General features: G+C 39.2%; 1 protein-coding gene across 1 annotated transcript in view; it reads right to left on the reverse strand.

Moving 5' to 3' along the window:
• The window catches only part of LOC132833359 (serine/threonine-protein kinase 32B-like), a 196396-nt gene that overhangs the window by 155522 nt on the left and 22122 nt on the right, over window positions 1-18752 (reverse strand). Inside the window, exon 2 of the mRNA XM_060851571.1 lies at window positions 7698-7871. Within this exon, the coding sequence (XP_060707554.1) occupies window positions 7698-7871 (174 nt within the window). The remainder of the gene's footprint in view (window positions 1-7697; window positions 7872-18752) is intronic.

Below are 18752 nucleotides of genomic sequence, written 5' to 3' on the forward strand. Positions count from 1 at the left end.
AATCTAAACATAAAAGGCATTATCTTTATTGCTGTACGGTCCACTGCTGTTTAATTTTATTTCCTTCCAGAGTTTAATAGATATTTTTAAGAAACAGAATTTCAGCAAATGAACTATTGAGGATACTTCGTGATTTCATTGCCATGAGAGTATATTGTTGTATTTGATGACAGGTTGTTTCTAAACATGAGTTAGTCTGCTCTTGTATTGTACATAAGAATCAATCTCCTGTACAGTGCGAAAAATTGTGGTGTATTACTAATGGGCAACTGTCTGTGTGGGGTTTGCACATTCTCTCTGTGATTACACAGGTTTCCTCCCACAGTCCAGAGATGTGCAGGTTAAGTGAATTGGCTGTGCTAAATTGACTATTGTGTTCAGGGATGTGTAAGTTAGGTACATTATTCAGGCGTAAGTGTAGAGTAATAGGGTAGGGTAATGGGTCTGGTTGGGTTAATCTTCAGAAGGTCGGTGTGGACTTGTTGGGCCAAATGACCTGTTTCCATGCTGTAGGGATTCTATGATTCTATTCTATGTTACTGAACTAGTAAATCCAGAGGTTTCAGCAAACACTCTAGAAATGCAGTTTCAAATCCCACCATAGAAGTGGAGTTAAATTCAAATAGAAGGGATCCATTTGGAATTGAAAGTTAGTTCATGGTCACGATCAATGAGACTACAAATTGTTCATTTAACATCTAGTTCACTAACATTTTTTAGCAAAAGTAATCTGTCCTTCTCACCTGGTCTAGTGTAACTCCAGACCCATACTCTATGGTGGACTCACACTGCTCCCTGAAGTGACTCAACAAGCTATTCAGTTTAAGGCCAGTTAATAATGGGGAACAAACATCCCATGAATGAGTAATAATAGTCGAAACCAAGTGCAGTGCGACATAAGGTGAAGTAGATTTAGAATTGGACACAAATTGAAAAGGGAAATGACAGAAGTGGATGAGGTCGTGAAAAGATAGAGGGACACAGTAAAGGGAATGAAGGGGTAAGAAAGGGAGAAAGGAAATGGAAATGAAGCCAGAGGGGAGAGGTGACACAGAAGGGTTAGAGACAGAGCTGTAAGATAGTAACTGGAGAGTGATAGAGAAGTGGAATCCTAGAAGAACAAGGCAGATAGCTGGAAAAGAGAATGGGCATGATGGTAAGGAGTCAGTGAAGCTGGAGGAGTGCAAACTTTCACCATCTGGGGAGGGATAGAAATTCAAAGTTGCAGGCATCCAAATGATTACAGGAAGGTCCATTTACTGCTCAAAGGAGCTGTCAGCAGCCATCACATCCACTAAGGACGCACTTAGAGGGGCAAAAGATTGGTGTAAGGACACAACAGAGCCACTCACCATATATTTCCACCAAAGTCAGCGAAACAGAAAATTTAAGCATGCACACAGGACCGTAACTGATTCTTTGAAATTTACAGTATGATTTTGTCAGAAAGGACATACTAATGCTGTCTAGGCTTGGTATATATAGCATAGAAGAGAATCAGACTAATTACAGCATCAAATAATGTCATACAGGCCATTGTGTCCATACCAGCATGTGTTTAAAATACCTTAACCAATTCAACTCCTGGCTTTTCCTGTGGGTAAGAGATACACAGGCAGAGGAGCAGAACAGAGAATCATAGGACACAGGCAACATAGTGTCAGGGAGGAGAATGAGAACAGAGTGAATAGAAAATAACCACAGCGGATGGAAACTGGTAGGATGTTTCTTTGCATATGCAGATTGAGGGCTGAGAACACAATTAGTCACTCTGCTATTTTAAATCAGTGACCTGAGCTTGATAGGTTATATAAAATGGGTGGGCTGACACTGAGGCTGACCCATCTAAATGTTAGGTCACAGGATATGGGAGAAGAATAAAAAGTGTGAATTGGTGGGGATGGTGAGGAGATGAAGGAATTTGGGATGGGAGTGGAATATGAGCTTGGCGAGGAGTGGCTCAAAATGACTAAGATGACATACAGTCTCAAGAGTTTTGTTGTTTTCAGTCAGATAAAATTCAATGATATGTTGGGTCTTTATAGAAAAGCCAGATCCAGCGCTAGGTAGGGAGCATAATGTCACCTCTCCTCAGATTGCTACAAAATGGCAAAATGGCTATTATCTTCCAGTGATCCTAAATCTGTCCATTGATGAACTGAAAGGCTTTTCTATTTGTTTATTCATGGAGTGTTGCCTGGAAACCGTCCTGGTCAAACATGTGCCATTCATGTACTTTAAAGAATCTTAATACCTGGAAATTCTTTGCCGTGTAACTGAGTGAAAGATCGAGCTGCACAACTCTAGAATAGAATAGAATAGCAATTTATTGTCCTTTGTGAGGACAATACACGCTTGTGAGCGTGTACAGGCACAGAGCCCAAACACTTCCTATCCTACCCCCATTGCCATCTCACTGCATACTCAATAGTGTTTATCAGCAAGAAGCTTCAGCCTTAGAGATTTACAAAGCAGTCACAGCCAACACCACGAAAATCAATCTAAGTCAACTGCAGGTTGATAGGATTTGACCTGGCAAGAACCTCCTTCTTTCCTTCAGGTCTCACTTCACAATGATGTCATGTAAATAAGGGTTCTGAGCATCAAATTATAAAACCTTTAGCTTTAATGGCAACTGTCCTCATGTCATTGCCCCTCTGCCCCTTTGATTAATCTTTGATTCATTCACATCAAATTGAACTTAGGTCCAAAATAGTCCATTACTCGGTTTCTTCCAGCATGTTTAAGCAAACTGTCTGGCAAGCTTACCTTAATTTTCAAGAGTAGAATTTTCTCCACTTAAAGAGACATAAGTAATGGTAAGGAAATTAAGAAACTAGAATTAAAACTAGCTTTATTGTCACATATACTCAAAAGAGTACAGTGAATCATGGACAAGTCACTGTTTATGGCGCTATCATAGGTACATACATCCCTAGATACTGCTTCTTCAGTTACATTTCTTAAGAAAATAGAGAAATAAAAAGTCCAGCATTGCAGATTTTAGAAATAAATTTATAAAATGGAAAAGAAATTCAGAGCAACAGACTTCTCACCCAGTTAACGCTGGCACCTAACCTCAAGTCTGTACCAGGTCTTGACATCAGACCATGCCAGGCTTCACCTCATGATTCACGAGGCCAGGAGAATGCTGTGGAATCACCTCGAGACTGGAAGTCCATGCTGAGGCCATGCCAGGCCGACAGCCTGCTACATACCGCTGGAGGACCACCATAATGGGCCTAGAGTTTGCCATGCCTGGCTGGGAGGCCATCAATGTAGAGAGAACTTAAAATTGGAATCTCAATGTCAAGAAAACATTTCACAATTTTCCTTTTAGACTTTAAACAATGATTTCAAAATCCACTATTGAGTGGTGACTACGTTATTTCTGTAAAATTAATTTTTATTCAGTACGGAACTGTAAGCATGAGAGGACATGTTTGTGATGTCCAAGGCAGCTTTTCATTGGTGGAGTTTGGGATGGGGGTAGCCTACTACCTGAAATCCATTCATTAACTGCAACATGAATAATTTTGTTCTGCAATGTATTTTTCACCCAGTGCTCTTTACCGATATCTTTGTGAAGCTTCATGTCACACAGTGCCTGGATATAACATGATGCTTCATCAAGATTATTGTGAGGGCATGGCAGCACTGTTCATAAAATGGTTTTCTCTTCCAAGCATCACACACAGATGATCTGTTTACATGTTTGACACAAACGTTTCCGTGTTTGGTGTCCCTGAGGCCTTGCTTCAAATGCAAAGACAATTTGAAGGAGAGACCAGTTATAACATGGACAGCAAGATCTTGTGTGGCTGCTGCACAACATCCACAGCAAGGAGCATCAGGTGAAAGTCCACCCATTGAGGCAACGCCAAATGAGCCCCCGATGTCACATCTGCAAGCAATGCTGCCATTTTCTACAGTTCTTGGAAGGACAATGCAGCCGGTGATTTAGGATATCCTGCCCATCATCATCAAAACTTTGTCTTCTGCTGGAGCAAAACTTGTGGCCAGGTGGTTGCCATGGTTACAGCTTCCCTGATTTGGAATGCCAGTGGCTCATTTCAAGCAGCTGCTGGGGACCTGAGTGAGAGGTTCCAATCCTTCACCCATCAACACATCCTGGATGTCACTAATGCTAGATCACAGTTGTTCATATTCCTCTCCCACTATTTGGAGTTGCCAGTAGCCCAGGCAATGAGATTCCCCATGGTCACCTGTTTCCCAAGGTGCAGGTGCTACAGACTGCATTCACGTTACCGCATGGGTGCCTGGGAGAGTAGATGAGGCAAGAAATTTCACAACCTATAAAGAGTATTTGGATGATCTCTTGTAATATCATAACTTTCAATGCTATGGACTAAGTACTGGAAAGTGGGACTGCTGTGCTGATTTGTAGTAGCTTTTTTGTCAGTGCATACTCAATAGGCTGAAGGGCCTCTTCTACACTGTATGATTCTATGATTTGGATTCATCAAACACTGACTATGCTCAATTAGATCATTGTCTTCCAGATATCTATCCCTTATAACAGATTCTAGGATTTCCTCTTCTAGTCATTTACTGCTAACAGTTGTCAAAAAAAAACATTTTAGGACTCTCAGAACTCCAAACCCTGCAAAGCAGATGATTGCGTTCACTTACCCAATGTCTGAGATGTATGAACAGTTGTGGTCAGTAAACACCAGCAATTGAATTACTGAGTGAACAATTTGAGTAAATTTCATCTTCTCATTATGGCCAATGACCAGCTAGAGAGTTCAATAAGTTTTCTAACAGCAAAGTATTACATTATTGATTTTTTTTGTGTGTGTTAATTTTGTGGATTACAATTAGTACAATTTACAACAATGAAGTGTTCCAAAAGCCCTTATAGAAAACCATGGTATCCATCATTTAGAATTTAGCAACATGCTGTTGGCATTGAACATATCTAACCACATTAGTGTGGATCCCTGAGGTTTTGTAATTATGTACTTACACAACAAGTTTAATCTTTACATAGATAATATCTGACAGTGCTTTTATAACCTAAATACAAAATATAATGATGACAACATCCAGCAATTAAATATTTAAAAGAAAACAAAAGCATTCATCAAACAGATAGCAATTTGTGGCATTTCCTGTCTCCAGGGAAATAAAGATAACCTGTTTAGTGTTGCTAGAAGTGTTGCTACTTGAACAAATTTCTACCCTTCGAGAGAGCAGACGTATAATAAAGAATATGGTTCATGATGAATTAGCATTTGTATCATATGGAAGAAAACATGTACAATTATTCAAACCTCTAACAATCACTGTTTTAGCAAGTTTTGAGAAGATGTGTAGCTCAGGTTGAGGTTTTGGATGTAGGTTTGCTCATTGAGCTGGAAGGCTCATTTCCAGACGTTTCCTTACCCTACTAGGTAACATCTTCAGTGAGCCTCAGGTGAAGCAATGCTAAAAATTCCTGCTTTCTATTTATATGTTTGGGTTTCTTTGGGTTGGTGATGTTATTTCCTGTGGTGATATTATTTCCTGTGGTGAAGTAACTTCCTGTTCCTTTTCTCAGGGGGTGGTAGATGGGGTCTAACTTGAAGTGTTTGTTGATATCAACAAACTCTTCGAGTTAGACCCCATCTACCACCCCCTGAGAAAAGGAACAGGAAGTGATTTCACCGCAGGAAATAACATCACCACAGGAAATAACATCACCACAGGAAATGACATCACCAAACCAAACATATAAATAGAAAGCAGGAATTTTCAGCATTGCTTCACCTGAGGCGCACTGAAGATGTTACCTAGTAGGGTAACAAAATGTCTGGAAATGAACCTTCCAGCTCAGTGAGCAAACCTACATCCAATCACTGTTTTCTACCACATTGGAAAATACAAAGAACTTACCACCGTAAGTGTAAAGACATCCATTTATTTAATTTAGTTCACACAATGTTAATATCCCAGCTGATGGTAACACTGGACAAGTCTGATCCTAGAATGAAACTTAGTTCAATAATCAATGAATTTTATTTTTTGAATTTGGTTAGCATGGTGATCAGTCATTGAACGTACTCACAGAAGATTGTTGTTGTACTTTTAACAAAGGAAAATAATCAAATTTATTACACAATATAACATCGATAAACACAGGCGGAAATAAGGACTGCAGATGCTGGAAACCAGAGTCTAGATTGGAGTGGTGCTGGAAAAACACAGTAGTTCAGGCAGCATCCAGGAGCAGGAAAATCGACATTTCGGGCAAAAGCCTTCATCAGGATTTTCCTGCTCCTCGAATGCTGCCTGACCTGCTGTGCTTTTCCAGCACCATTCTAATCAATAAACACAAAATGATTTGGAAATACCTGATCGTAAATAGCAAAAAAAAATTCACACCTTTTTCCCCAATCACCTTTAGCCCTTTCAGCACTCTAATTTCTTACTCAACTGACGAGATATTCATGGGTTCCTTTGGCAACTTTCTGCATGTTCACCAGATGTGACTCTCTCTCTATCTCACTGAGATACAGTCACTCATTGAGTTTTCTTTGATGGGACAACTTTGAAATGCTAAACAGCATATTTGATGGTATGGATTTTCTTTCTTCTGAACTGAACCCACTTCTCTGTTCCTCTTTCTCTGGGTTATACAATCTTGGCTTAGTAAACACTTCAGCAATTATTTCATCAGGTAATTTCTCTAGTCACAGCAGAAATCACATGAGTTCTCAGAAATACTGTTCTAAATCTCACATGGAAAAAAATTAGTTTCTGACACGTAAAAAAGAACAAGTCAATGTCATGGAAACTAAAAACCAAAAATCAACTTACCTCTACTTTAGAACTTAAGCTCCCAAATAATATATTGTAAACCATCCACAACAGTTTATTTCAATAAACAACAAAAACATAAATTAAAAAAGTTGCACCTTTATGTTTTATATTAAACTAGTTCCATTATAGAAAATAGTCTTGCATAATTGCTGCATGCTCTATAATTTCATGAAACAGTTTTGATGAGGGTGCAGATGCTGGATATTCACTATTATTGGGTTGCTTTTCAAGAAAAGAGAGAGAGATGTACTTGTACAGTGTCTTTCACAAGCTCAGGCTATGATTGTTTTACAGTGAATGAAACTTCATTGAAACATAGGAAGCAGAAAGTAAGTTCCTACACGAACAACGTGATAACATCCAAATAAATTGGCTTTTTGTTGGGAAGTTGATTGAGGGAGAACTAAATAACTGTCAGAATACTGGTTATACATCTCCTTCAAGATAGCGTCATAGGATCTTTTACATTTATCTCAGAGGGCATTACCTCTGTTTAATATCTCATTCAAAAGGTACATCAGCAACGGTGAAGCACTTCCTCAACACTGCACTGGATTACCAACCTAGATTTCAATCCTAAAGTCCTCGAGAGGGCAAGAACCTGAGTTTTAGAGGGATATGGGCCAAATACTGGCAAATGGGACTAGATCAAGAGTGCTACCAACTGACCCTCAGCACAATCTAATTTAACACTGAATACTAATTCAACAAGGCAAGCTGCTTTCAATTATATAGTCACCAGGTAGGCTCCCTCGCCTGAGGTGTGATGATCCTCAGGTTAAACTCACCACTAGTTATCCCCCTCAGAGAGAAACTGTATGCTTCTCTAGTACTATGGTGATTTTACCTTGTCTATTTCAAATGTTACTAACCTGTGGATGATATTGTAGCTCTGCAGGTAGTCCAAGGCTAATGCTAATTCACAGACATAGAGTTTCACAGCTTCTTCATTGAAATGCACATTTTGCTGTAAATGATAGCGTAAATCTCCACCGAGCAAAAGATCTACCACCATAAACATGTCTTCCTCATCTTGGAATGAATACCTGGAAGTAAACACATTTTTTGTTAAAAAATAAAAGAATGTGAATAATGTACTTTCTTATTCAAATGAAAGTGAAATTATAGGAGTAAAATCAAAGCAAAATTTATCACTAAACTGTGAGTCATCATTTTGCTATCATAAGACCAAATGAGAAAAAGAGCAAGTCAAAACTAATCAGGCAGATTTTGGAAGAAATCTTGTCTTCATCTATTGAAATGTGATTTTAGGTGTTAAATCCAAAATAAGATAGCATACATTTTAGTTAAGATTATTAATTTTACTGACGATGAACTGTGGAATGCATAAAGTGATGTTTTGTACTGATTTGCTATTGTACAGGAAATATTTTACTGCATGGAAAATCACAAGATTAGGGTGGATTCCCTCAGTCTCTAAGTCTCCATTGCTGCTGTTCAGTGATTATGAAGCTGCTAGCTTATATATTAATAAAAAAGATTGTCAGATTCCATCATAAAAGAGGCATTTGTTTTGTTTAATGAATCATAGAAATGTACAGCACAGAAACAGACCCTTCAGTCCAACTCGTCCACGCCGCGAGATATCCCAACCTGATCTAGCGCCAATGTGGAGGTGCTGATGTTGGACTGGGGTGGACAAGACCAGAAGTCACATGACACCAGATTATAGTCTAACAGATTTATTTGAAATCATAAGCATTCAGAGCGCTGCTTCTTCATCAGGTGAACTGGACTTCATCTGTCAAAGAAGCAGCACTTTGAAAGCTTGTGATTTCAAATAAACCTGTTGGACTATAACCTGGTGTCATGTGACTACTGACCTGATCTAGTCCCATTTGCCAGTATTTGGCCCATAAATCTCTAAAACCTTCCCATGCGTCCATTCAGACGCCTTTTAAATGTTGTAATTGAACCTGCCTTCACCACTTCCTCTGGCAGCTCATTCCATATACGCACCACTCTCTGCATGAAAAAGTTGCCCCTCAGCTTCCTTTTAAATCTTTCCCATCTTACCTGAAACCCTTGCCCTCCAGTTGTGGAAGGCCATGGGTGAAACAGCTTGTCCAGTTACCTTATCCTTGCCCCTCATGATTTTATAAACCTCTATAAGGTCATCCCTCAGCCTCCGACACGCCAGGGAAAACAGCGCCAGCCTATTCAGCATCTTCCTATAGCTCAAACCCTTTAATCCCAGCAACATCCTTATACATCTTTTCTGAACTCTTTCAAGTTTCACAACATAGAGCTGGGAAACAAGACGGCATAGGAATGCTACTCCATCTGAATTAATCTGCTACCCTCATGCGAAATTGCTGCAATTCTCACAGTTAGTAAACAGTACACCATTAAGAAGCATGTTAAGGCTAATAACTTGAACATGTCTCAAAGATATACTGTATACTAATTATGGGATTTAACACAATACAGGGTTTTCCTGATCTCCTGGAATACTTTGAGCAGAAAGCCACAGAAAGAACAGCAAAAGTAGACATTTTTATCCATTCACGCCATTTCTCAAGGGATAATGCAAGTGTCTTACCCAGAGACTACATGCAGATGTTCCAGCCACCTGCATTTTGTACAATCATATTGCCCACAAAGGATACACTTAGTACCTTAGTTTTATTAACTGAAAAAGTAGATATGATTAAATAGGTGACCAACATTTATAGAAAATGCTAAAGGAACGTTTAACAATTTTTCAGTGGCAGGGCAATGCAATCTAGTCTCAGAGTCTGAAAGTTTAACATCTCACTCAGACATCGTATGGATGCAGAAAATCTGAACAATTATCAATAATGTTTACATAGTACCTATGATAATCTGCTTATCAATATCAAATAGTGATGGAGAAAAGGAAAATGTTTTTAAAAAATTTATACTAACTATAATGCAATGCCTTTCCCATTTTCAGTTTAGTTTAGTGAAGAAGGCATTTAGTATGCTTTCTTATATTGGTCAGAGCATTGAGTACAGGAGTTGGGAGGTTATGTTGTGGTTGTATAGGACATTGGTTAGGCCACTTTTGAAATATTGCATACAATTCTGGTCTCCTTCCTATCGGAAGGATGTTGTGAAACTTGAAAGGGTTCAGAAAAGATGCAAAAAGATGTTGCCAGGATTGGACGATTTGATATATAGGGAGAAGTTGAATAGGCTGGGGCTATTTTCCCTGGAGCATCAGAAGTTGAGGGGTGATCTGAGAGGTTTATAAAATCATGAGAGGCATGGATAGGATAAATAGATAAAGTCTTTTTCCCTGGGGTAGGTCAGTCCAGACCAAGAGGCCATAGGTGTAGGGTGAGAGGGGAAAGATATAAAGGAGACCTGAGGAGCAACTTTTTCATGCAGAGGGTGGTGCGTCTATGGAGTGAGCTGCCAGAGGAAGTAGTGGAGGCTGGTAGAATTATAGCATTTAAAAGGCATCTGGAAGAGTATATGAATAGGAAGAGTTTTGAGGGATATGGGCTGAGTGCTGGCAAATGGGACTAGATTAAGTTTAGATATCTGGTCAGAATGGACGAGTTGGACTGAAGGGTCTGTTTCCGTGCTGTACATCTCTATGACTCTAGTTACGATCTGTCGTTGAATGTCATAATGACATTTACACTCAAGATATTATCAATACATCCTTCATCTCCAAAGAAGCTTGATACAGTGTCTAAGGCATTTTATCACATAGCAATATTCTTTTAAGCTTATGTCTGATCACAAAAATGATAGCATTGCTATTGTATTAACAATAGCGGCACAACTGCAGCACACAATTCAACAAAATGTGGATTTGTGAACATGATATGACAGATCACTTTTATACCCATTTTGCAGTAAAATGGCAAGTGATAATTAAAAAGTAAGATTACATTCATTTACTCAAAATCGTGCTTAGTGTGATAATAAAAGGCAGAAAAATTAGGTTATTTGGATTTATAACAAATCAAAAGAAAGATATTTGAGAAACATCAAATCATGATATCTATTGGGAATATAGAACCAAAACCAGCATTATACCATATGAATGACATCACACTAGCAGAAATTTTATAAATATAACCTTTGACAACACAAAATAAACATTTGATGTGCACCACCTGTTGGTGCCATGTTAATGCAAGGTTTTTTTATGTTACTTACAACTAAACTGGTAGAGATTTGATAAACCACTCATCGTGACAGCATGTTATCAGAGATTACATAAATATCTCCCGAAGGCATTACATTAATAAAGATTAGATCTGTCAATCAATCAAAATTGCTAACTGGTCGAAGGACTGACTATGGGAATATATTATTGGCCACATTCACTAATTCAAGGGAAATACCTACGTAGACATGCAATACAGATAAATATACGCCATGTATACTTTTCTCATGGCTATAAAATGTGGGAATCTGTGAATGGAACATGCACCAGATTTATGACCAGTATTCAATCCCAGTGAAGTTCTGCACTGCCAACAGAATCAAGGCTAATACTGTACCTGAACTACAATTTGAAACTTGGTGTAACTGAGATTAAATGGACATCATACAGTGCAATTGATTCTACTACATATCAAATAAAAATACTTTCATTATGGATCAGATACACAACACTTGCACAAACTGAAACAGAGATGAAAACTCCGACTCCTCCAGGTAATAGACAAGTGTCATATACCAGTTATGCATCAACACAGAATTGAAAATGATGCAAAATCTAAGGGTTAAATAAATGCCTCATTCCAGTACACATTCAACCATGAATGAGGGAAACACCACCTGTCAATGCCAAGGATTAGATGTGTGTCACATTAGTTCTTTGATAATTGAACCTAACTTTGTTCTTTACAAAGATACAACACATTCAACTTGGCTTGGTAACTAATAATGAAGTGCAAGTACACCAACTGAGTTTTCTTTTCTCGAGTTTGGGATATAGAGAGAAATTTATTATTGCAGTTCTACAGAGGTTTGGTAATATTGCACAGACTGGGGATTAAATCTTCCTGTTGGAGCAAATTACTGCAGGTGCTGGAATCACCTACTTACATGCCCACTTGTCTGTCCTCAGCATGCTGCAATGCTTCAGCAAATCAGCATAAACTGAATCATCTTCAGATTAGGGTTGTTACGGCCTGAGAGGCATAGAGTCATACAGAAGTGCAGCACAGAAACAGATCCTTCGGTCCAACTTGATACCTAACCTAATCTGTTCCCATTTGCCAGTATTTGGTCCATATCCCTCCAAATCCTTCCTATTCATATACTCATGCAGATGCCTTTTAAATGCTGCAATTGTACCAGCCTTCACTACTTCCTCTGACAGCTCATTCCATACATGCACTACACTTGGCATGAATAGGTTGCCCCTTAGATCCCTTTTATTTCTTTCCCCCTCACTTTACATCAATGCTATACCTCAGCCCATTGGCCCATCTGATCATGATCCTGTTGTACTCTGAGATAACCTTCTTCGCTGTCCACTACACCTCCAAATTTGGTGTCATCTGCAAACTTACTAAGTTTACCTCCTATGTTCACATCCAAATCATTTAAATAAATGACAAAAAGTAGTGGACTTCCACGGTTCAATGCCCTCCAGTCTGAAAAACAACCCTACATCAACACCTTCTGTCTTCTATCTTTGAGCCAGTTCTGTATCCAAATGGCTAGTTCTCCTTGTATTCCATGAGATCTAACATTGCTAACCAGTCTCCCATTGGGAACGTTGTCGATTGCCTTAGTGAAGTCCATATAGATCACGTCCACCACTCTGTGCTCATCAATCCTCTTTGATATTTCTTCAAAAAAACTAAATTTCGTGAGAGATGATTTCCCATGTGACAAAAGTGAGGACTGCAGATGCTGGAGATCAGAGTCAAGATTAGAGTGGTGCTGGAAAAGCACCACCTCATTCCTGATGAAGGGCTTTTGCCCGAAATACCGATTTTTCTGCTCCTTGGCTGCTGCCTGACCAGCTGTGCTTTTCCAGCACTATTCTAATCATGATTTCCTACGCACAACACCATGCTGACTATCCCTGATCAGTCCTTTCTTTTCCAAATACATGTAAATGCTATCCCTCAGGACTTCTGGATTTAATATGGGAGTTCTGCAGCTACAGACTGTGAATCCACACCCATTCCTTCACTTTCTTCTGGCTTTACTTGTTACATTCCCTGTCACCATGTCCTCTCTGCCCCCACCACAGTGGGACTGCCTGTTCTTTCCAGTTTGGCAGTTAGGCACACCATTATTCTACCATCCTCACATTCTAGTCACTTAATCTGTACTATCAGCAACTTCTATCCCTCAGCACTCCAAGCCTCCAACCCGTCACCATCGCATACGTGATGCCCCTTCCACACTACACGTCAGCTCTGAAGAAGAATCATCTAGACTTAAAACTTTAGGTTGCTCTCTCTCCACAGATGCTGCCTGACCTGCTGTGATTGCCAGTATTGTTTGCTTTCAGATTATGTCTTCCTGTCATATGGGGTCTCAATATTGTACCATATTCAGTATTTGTAATCTGAGCCATCAAACATCTTGAATCTTTGCTGATTATCTGGATTAATTACAGTAGGAACAGCTTAAATATACAAAAGTGATTTATTGGCCTCACATAAAATACCAATACTGCTCCTCAAATTCTAACAGTCAACTCATCGGTCTATCTCCTTTGATGTGACAGCTCTTGATATCAGAGCTACATTTAACCAAGTGTGACAGCAAGGTAAAACTAGACTCAATGGGAACCGGGGTAAAACTCTCTGCTCATGGTAGTCCTAGTGTGACATTCTTTTCCTGAGGTTACACACACAAGATGCAATTCGCACACACCAACTTCTGCAAACAGTTAAAGTTTATTAAAGTCTGTACAAGTGAGGTGACCCCCTTTGACATGCTTCATAGCTGTGCAAAGTCAAGTCAAAAGAGGCCCCGAATAAAGAAAATACATTCCCTTTATACAGGTCAGTTAATAATGCTTACAGGTAGTCTGTCCACTCCCTCCCCATAACCACGTTACCCCAGCAACACTGGTAGGATGAAGTCATCCTCGGAGATAAAATAAATGTAAATGCACTAATCCTGGGGAATCGTCATGCAAACGATTTCCTGACTCCATGAATCCCCAAGATAATGTCGGTGTGATATATTCTAGCCTTGGGGCGGCCCTGCAAATGAATCCTAGCTTCGCTACTCCCCCGGACAATGTAGGTGTGATATACTTCAGTACCGGGGGATGATCACGCAAACAAATTTGATTGGCTATGAAAGCGTTTCTGAATGGAAGGGACTGAATGAGAGTTTAATTTGACAATAGCAGGAGAGTAGAAGGAAATGGCTGGCCAAATGAAGTGGGAGTCATCCACATTCCTGCAGTCACCCCCACACACTTCCAGAATGTTCAGCTTCTGGAGAAAGACAATACAGTTTAACCCTTTAACATTACATTAATGTCCAGACAGATAGTACAATTTAATCTTTTAACATTACACTGGTACAAAGGGAGATGGTTGAGATTGTTGGAGGCCATTCCTCTTAGAGCTAGAATAGTTCTTCAAGAGTTCCTCAGGTTAGTGACCTTGGACCAACCACCTTGAACTACCTTATCAATGCCCTTCCCTCCATAGCATGGTGAGAAGTCGTAATGTTGGCTGATAATTGCAAAATGTTCAGCACCATTTGCTACTCCTCAGATACTGAAGCAATCCATGTTCATTAGTAACATGACCTCGGCAATTTCCGGGTTTGGGGCAATAACAAGCAACATTTGTACCACACAAGTGCCAGGAAATGATTAGCTCTGACAAGAGAGAATCTAACCATCACCCCTTGTCATTTTAACTAGTACCACACATCCTGGGGAGTCACCATTCACCAGAAATTAAACTGAACCAACTATGTAAATATTGTGGCTACAAGAACAAGTAGTGGCTAGGACTCCTGCAGTGAGTACTGCACCTCCTGACACAACAAAATGCACTATCTACAAGATATGATCAACTAGGTGAAAGTGAGGACTGCAGATGCTGGAAATTAGAAATAATTTCTGATGAAGGGCTTTTGCCTGAAACGTCGATTCTCCTGCTCCTCCGATGCTGCCTGACCTGCTGTGCTTTTTCAGCACCACACTCTCGACAAGATATAACCCAAGTCACACTTGTAATAGAATCTTTCAACTTACCTGGAACGGTGCGGCTCCAGCAAGACACAAGAAGCTAGATACCCTCCAGCATGATGCAGCTCACTTGTTTGCACTAGTTCTGGTGTACCTACACCAAATGGACTGGAGCAGTTCAAATCAGCAGCACACCACCACCATCTCAAGGGCAATGAGAATAAGCAAATGCACTCAACCCATAGATTTAAACTAAAACTGTGTACTATGGTGACCTTTGGACAACCAGCATAACCATTTTCTTGCTGTACTCATTTAAAGGTTATATATTTAAATAAATATTTATATATATTTAAAGGTTCAGCATCAATTCACACCATCTACAATGCAGAATGTTAAGGTCATTGGGCCATTACAGCTCTTAAGGAGTCATTTTGGCCCATTGTGTCCATGCTGACACATTGGAGAAAGGTCATCTAAGTCAAATTCTCAAGTTGCAGTTTATTTTCCCTCAAGTGCCCATCCAATTTCCTTTGATATCATCATCTCTGCTTTGACACCCTTAATGGCAATAGGTTCCAGCGCACCACCACTCACTTCTTAAAAAGGTTGTTCCTATATCCCTCTTCATCTCTTTCCCAAAACCTTAAATCTGTGTTTCCCAATCATTCTACCACCAACTAATGGAAACAGCTTTTCCCAATCTACCTATCATAATCTTGTACATCTCTGTTTAATCTCCTCTAATTACTTGATGGAGAACAATCCCAACATCTCTCAGTTAAAATCCCTCAGCCCTCGAATCATTCGGGTAAATCTTGAATCCTTTGAAGGACTGTCATGTTCTTCTTAAAATGTGGTAACCAGACCTAGAGCATTTCAAGGGTTCAGTACAACTGCTGGTCTTGTAACCAATTATGAAGTTCAAGATCTTGCATGCATTTCTAACCACACGCTAACTGCCTTTCTACCTTCAAAAGATTTATGCACATAAATCGCTGGTCTCTAGGACACCACTTACTCCTTATAATAATTCAAATCATATTGCCTCTTCCTATCCCTTCTGCCATAATGCAACACATCTCAATTCTCTGTCAATCTGTCAATCTCCTGTCAATTCAATTCAATCTGCCACTTACCTGACCATTCTGCTAGCCCATCTGTGTCATATTGCAGTTGATTGGTGTCATTCTCACTGTTTGTCAAGTTTCCTATCATTGGCAACTGTGAAAATTTTACTCCATGTTTCAGTATCTGAGTCATTTATGTGTATCAAGAGAAAAAAGCACTTTTCCAAACACTGACCCTGGGATAAGACCATAATTTACTATACTGGTCTGCAATAGCGCTAAGGGAATTTAACATGAGCAAAAAACAGAAAATTTTACAGGAACTAAAATCTTGAATGGTTATTTGCATGTATTATTCATATTAATGTTTAACACGATAAATTTTATGTCAAGTTACACGATTTGTTATAACATCTACTATCTATTTATTAGATGAAAAAGTTACGTATCCCCACTTTCTGTTAAGCTTCAACCCTCTCTTCAACATTTTATTTCGCTGAATTATGAAGGAAAAGTGAATTTTTAACATGGTTATAGGTATAATACAAACTTCTACTGTTCCTTAAAGCTCAGTATTGAATTTTGTATAAAAGCTTGATTGTAATGCAAGCTTAAATATATGATGTAGTTTTGATCATCAATGAAAATCTCCATCTTCATAGCAGTTGCATGGGATGGTATAAACTAACATTATGAATACCTCACATAAAGCCTAACTGATATACCTCAACAATGACAACAAGCTATTGCTAATAAAAATAGCTCTACCCTGGCTTTGAAACAAATTCATTCTTGGAATGTTACACACTTCTGGAACTTGTGTGTCATTGCTTCAGAATGGAATTGTGATTTCAGCAATATTGAAAGGTTTACATTTCTCCAGTAGATAGATCTTTTGCCAAAATCTTTAAGCGATTTATTTTTCTTCACCAACCCCAGAACAATTTAAAAGGATTTTCTTCCAGGCATCAGGATGAAAGCTCAACTCACTTAACCCTGTTACTGATTGAAATGACATTTTAAAATTACTTGGCAAACATACAGAATCTAGATTAAGTCTAGAAGAAATACTCATCTATAGAGGTTCCCTGTTTCCTGTAAACTAACAAAGAGAAAAACTATCCATCAATCAGCTGCTAAAAAGGTGGAGGGTCAGTGTGGACACAATCAGCCAAATGACCTGCCCTCACAGTGTAGGGATTCTATGAAATTCAACACCAAAATGTAACTGAGGTGTTAGTTTCAATAAAACGAGAAAGCAGAAAAGGATTACTTGGTAATTATTTGTGATTTGCATAACATGCCAGGTTTAATTTAGCTGTGGATTTTGAAGAATCTTTATTTCAAAACACGCAAAGATAAAAATAAACTCTAAATATTGATTCTGGTGGAAATTAATCACTCACTCACTTTGTAAAGTGTAGCAAGGGAATCTTTGAAATTCCCTACTCTAAGCAAAGTGATTTTACATTTGTGATCGTCTTATCAGCTTAAAAGCTGATGGCAAGTTGAAAGCATGAGCACACCAGATTGTATTCTACAGCAGATCAGATACTTGGCTTATCTGTCGACTCAATAGCCACAGCTTTTTTTGAGCAATATTCTGACTGACTTGTGCTTTGCACCTTACAATATAAGCGAGAGTAAATCAGTGGAAAACAGAATTTGCTTATTAGGACAATGTCACTGGGCTCTCCTGGGAAACACATAGATTAGGGGGCACAGTGGCTCAGTAGTTGGAACTACTGCCCGACAGTACTAGGGAGCCGGGTTCGAATCCAGCCTCGGGTGACTATCTGTGTGGAGTTAGCTCATTCTCCCCATGTCTGTGTGGATTTCCTCTCACAGTTCAAGGATGTGCAGGTTCGGTAAATTGGCCATGCTAAGTTGTTCCATAGTGTTCAAGGATGTGTAAATTAGGGGTATTAGTCAGGGGTAAATATAGGGTAGGGGGAATGTACCTGGTTGGCTTTACTCTTCGAAGAAGGACTTGTTGGGCTAGAAGGTCTGTTTCCACACTGTAGTGATTCTAAAAAAAAATCTATGTGTGTTCAAAAGCAACAGAGGGTCTGACATCCGAAGTTTAAATTTATGCTATGAAAGAGGAATGAGGTTTTAGAAGTTTGCTAGTTTTTGAAGGAAATGAATCTGCACTGGATCTACCAACAGGGCAAAATGCAATAATGGAACTAGACAACAAATTTCACACATTTCCTTATTAATAAAAAAAACATACATTGTAGATAATACGCAACCCATCTTAGACAATGGAGTTCAATATTTAGAGTATTAGTGAATTAACATTATCATTATTTTCAGAGAATAAATGCTGCCCAATCAACAATGCCCACATCCCATGAATAGAATCATAGTCATATTGTCACAGAGTCATGCAGCACAGAAACAGACCCTGCAGTCCAACGAGCACATGCCAAAAATAATTCTAAACTAAACTAGTCACACTTGCCTGCTCCTGGACAATATGCCCCCCAAACCATTCCTATTAAATACTTATCCGAATGTCTTTTAAATGGGCAGTACAGTGGCTCAGTGGTTAGCACTGCTGCCTCACAGCACCACTGACGTGGGTTCAATTCCAGCTTTGGGTGACTGTGTGGAGTTTGCATGTTCTCCCATTGTCTATGCAGGCTTCCTCTGGGTGCTCCGGTTTCCACCCACAGTCCAAAGATGTGCAGGTTAGGTGAATTGGCCATGCTAAATTGACC

Source organism: Hemiscyllium ocellatum, chromosome 36 (genome assembly GCF_020745735.1).
Source record: "Hemiscyllium ocellatum isolate sHemOce1 chromosome 36, sHemOce1.pat.X.cur, whole genome shotgun sequence".
Lineage (NCBI taxonomy): Eukaryota > Metazoa > Chordata > Chondrichthyes > Orectolobiformes > Hemiscylliidae > Hemiscyllium > Hemiscyllium ocellatum.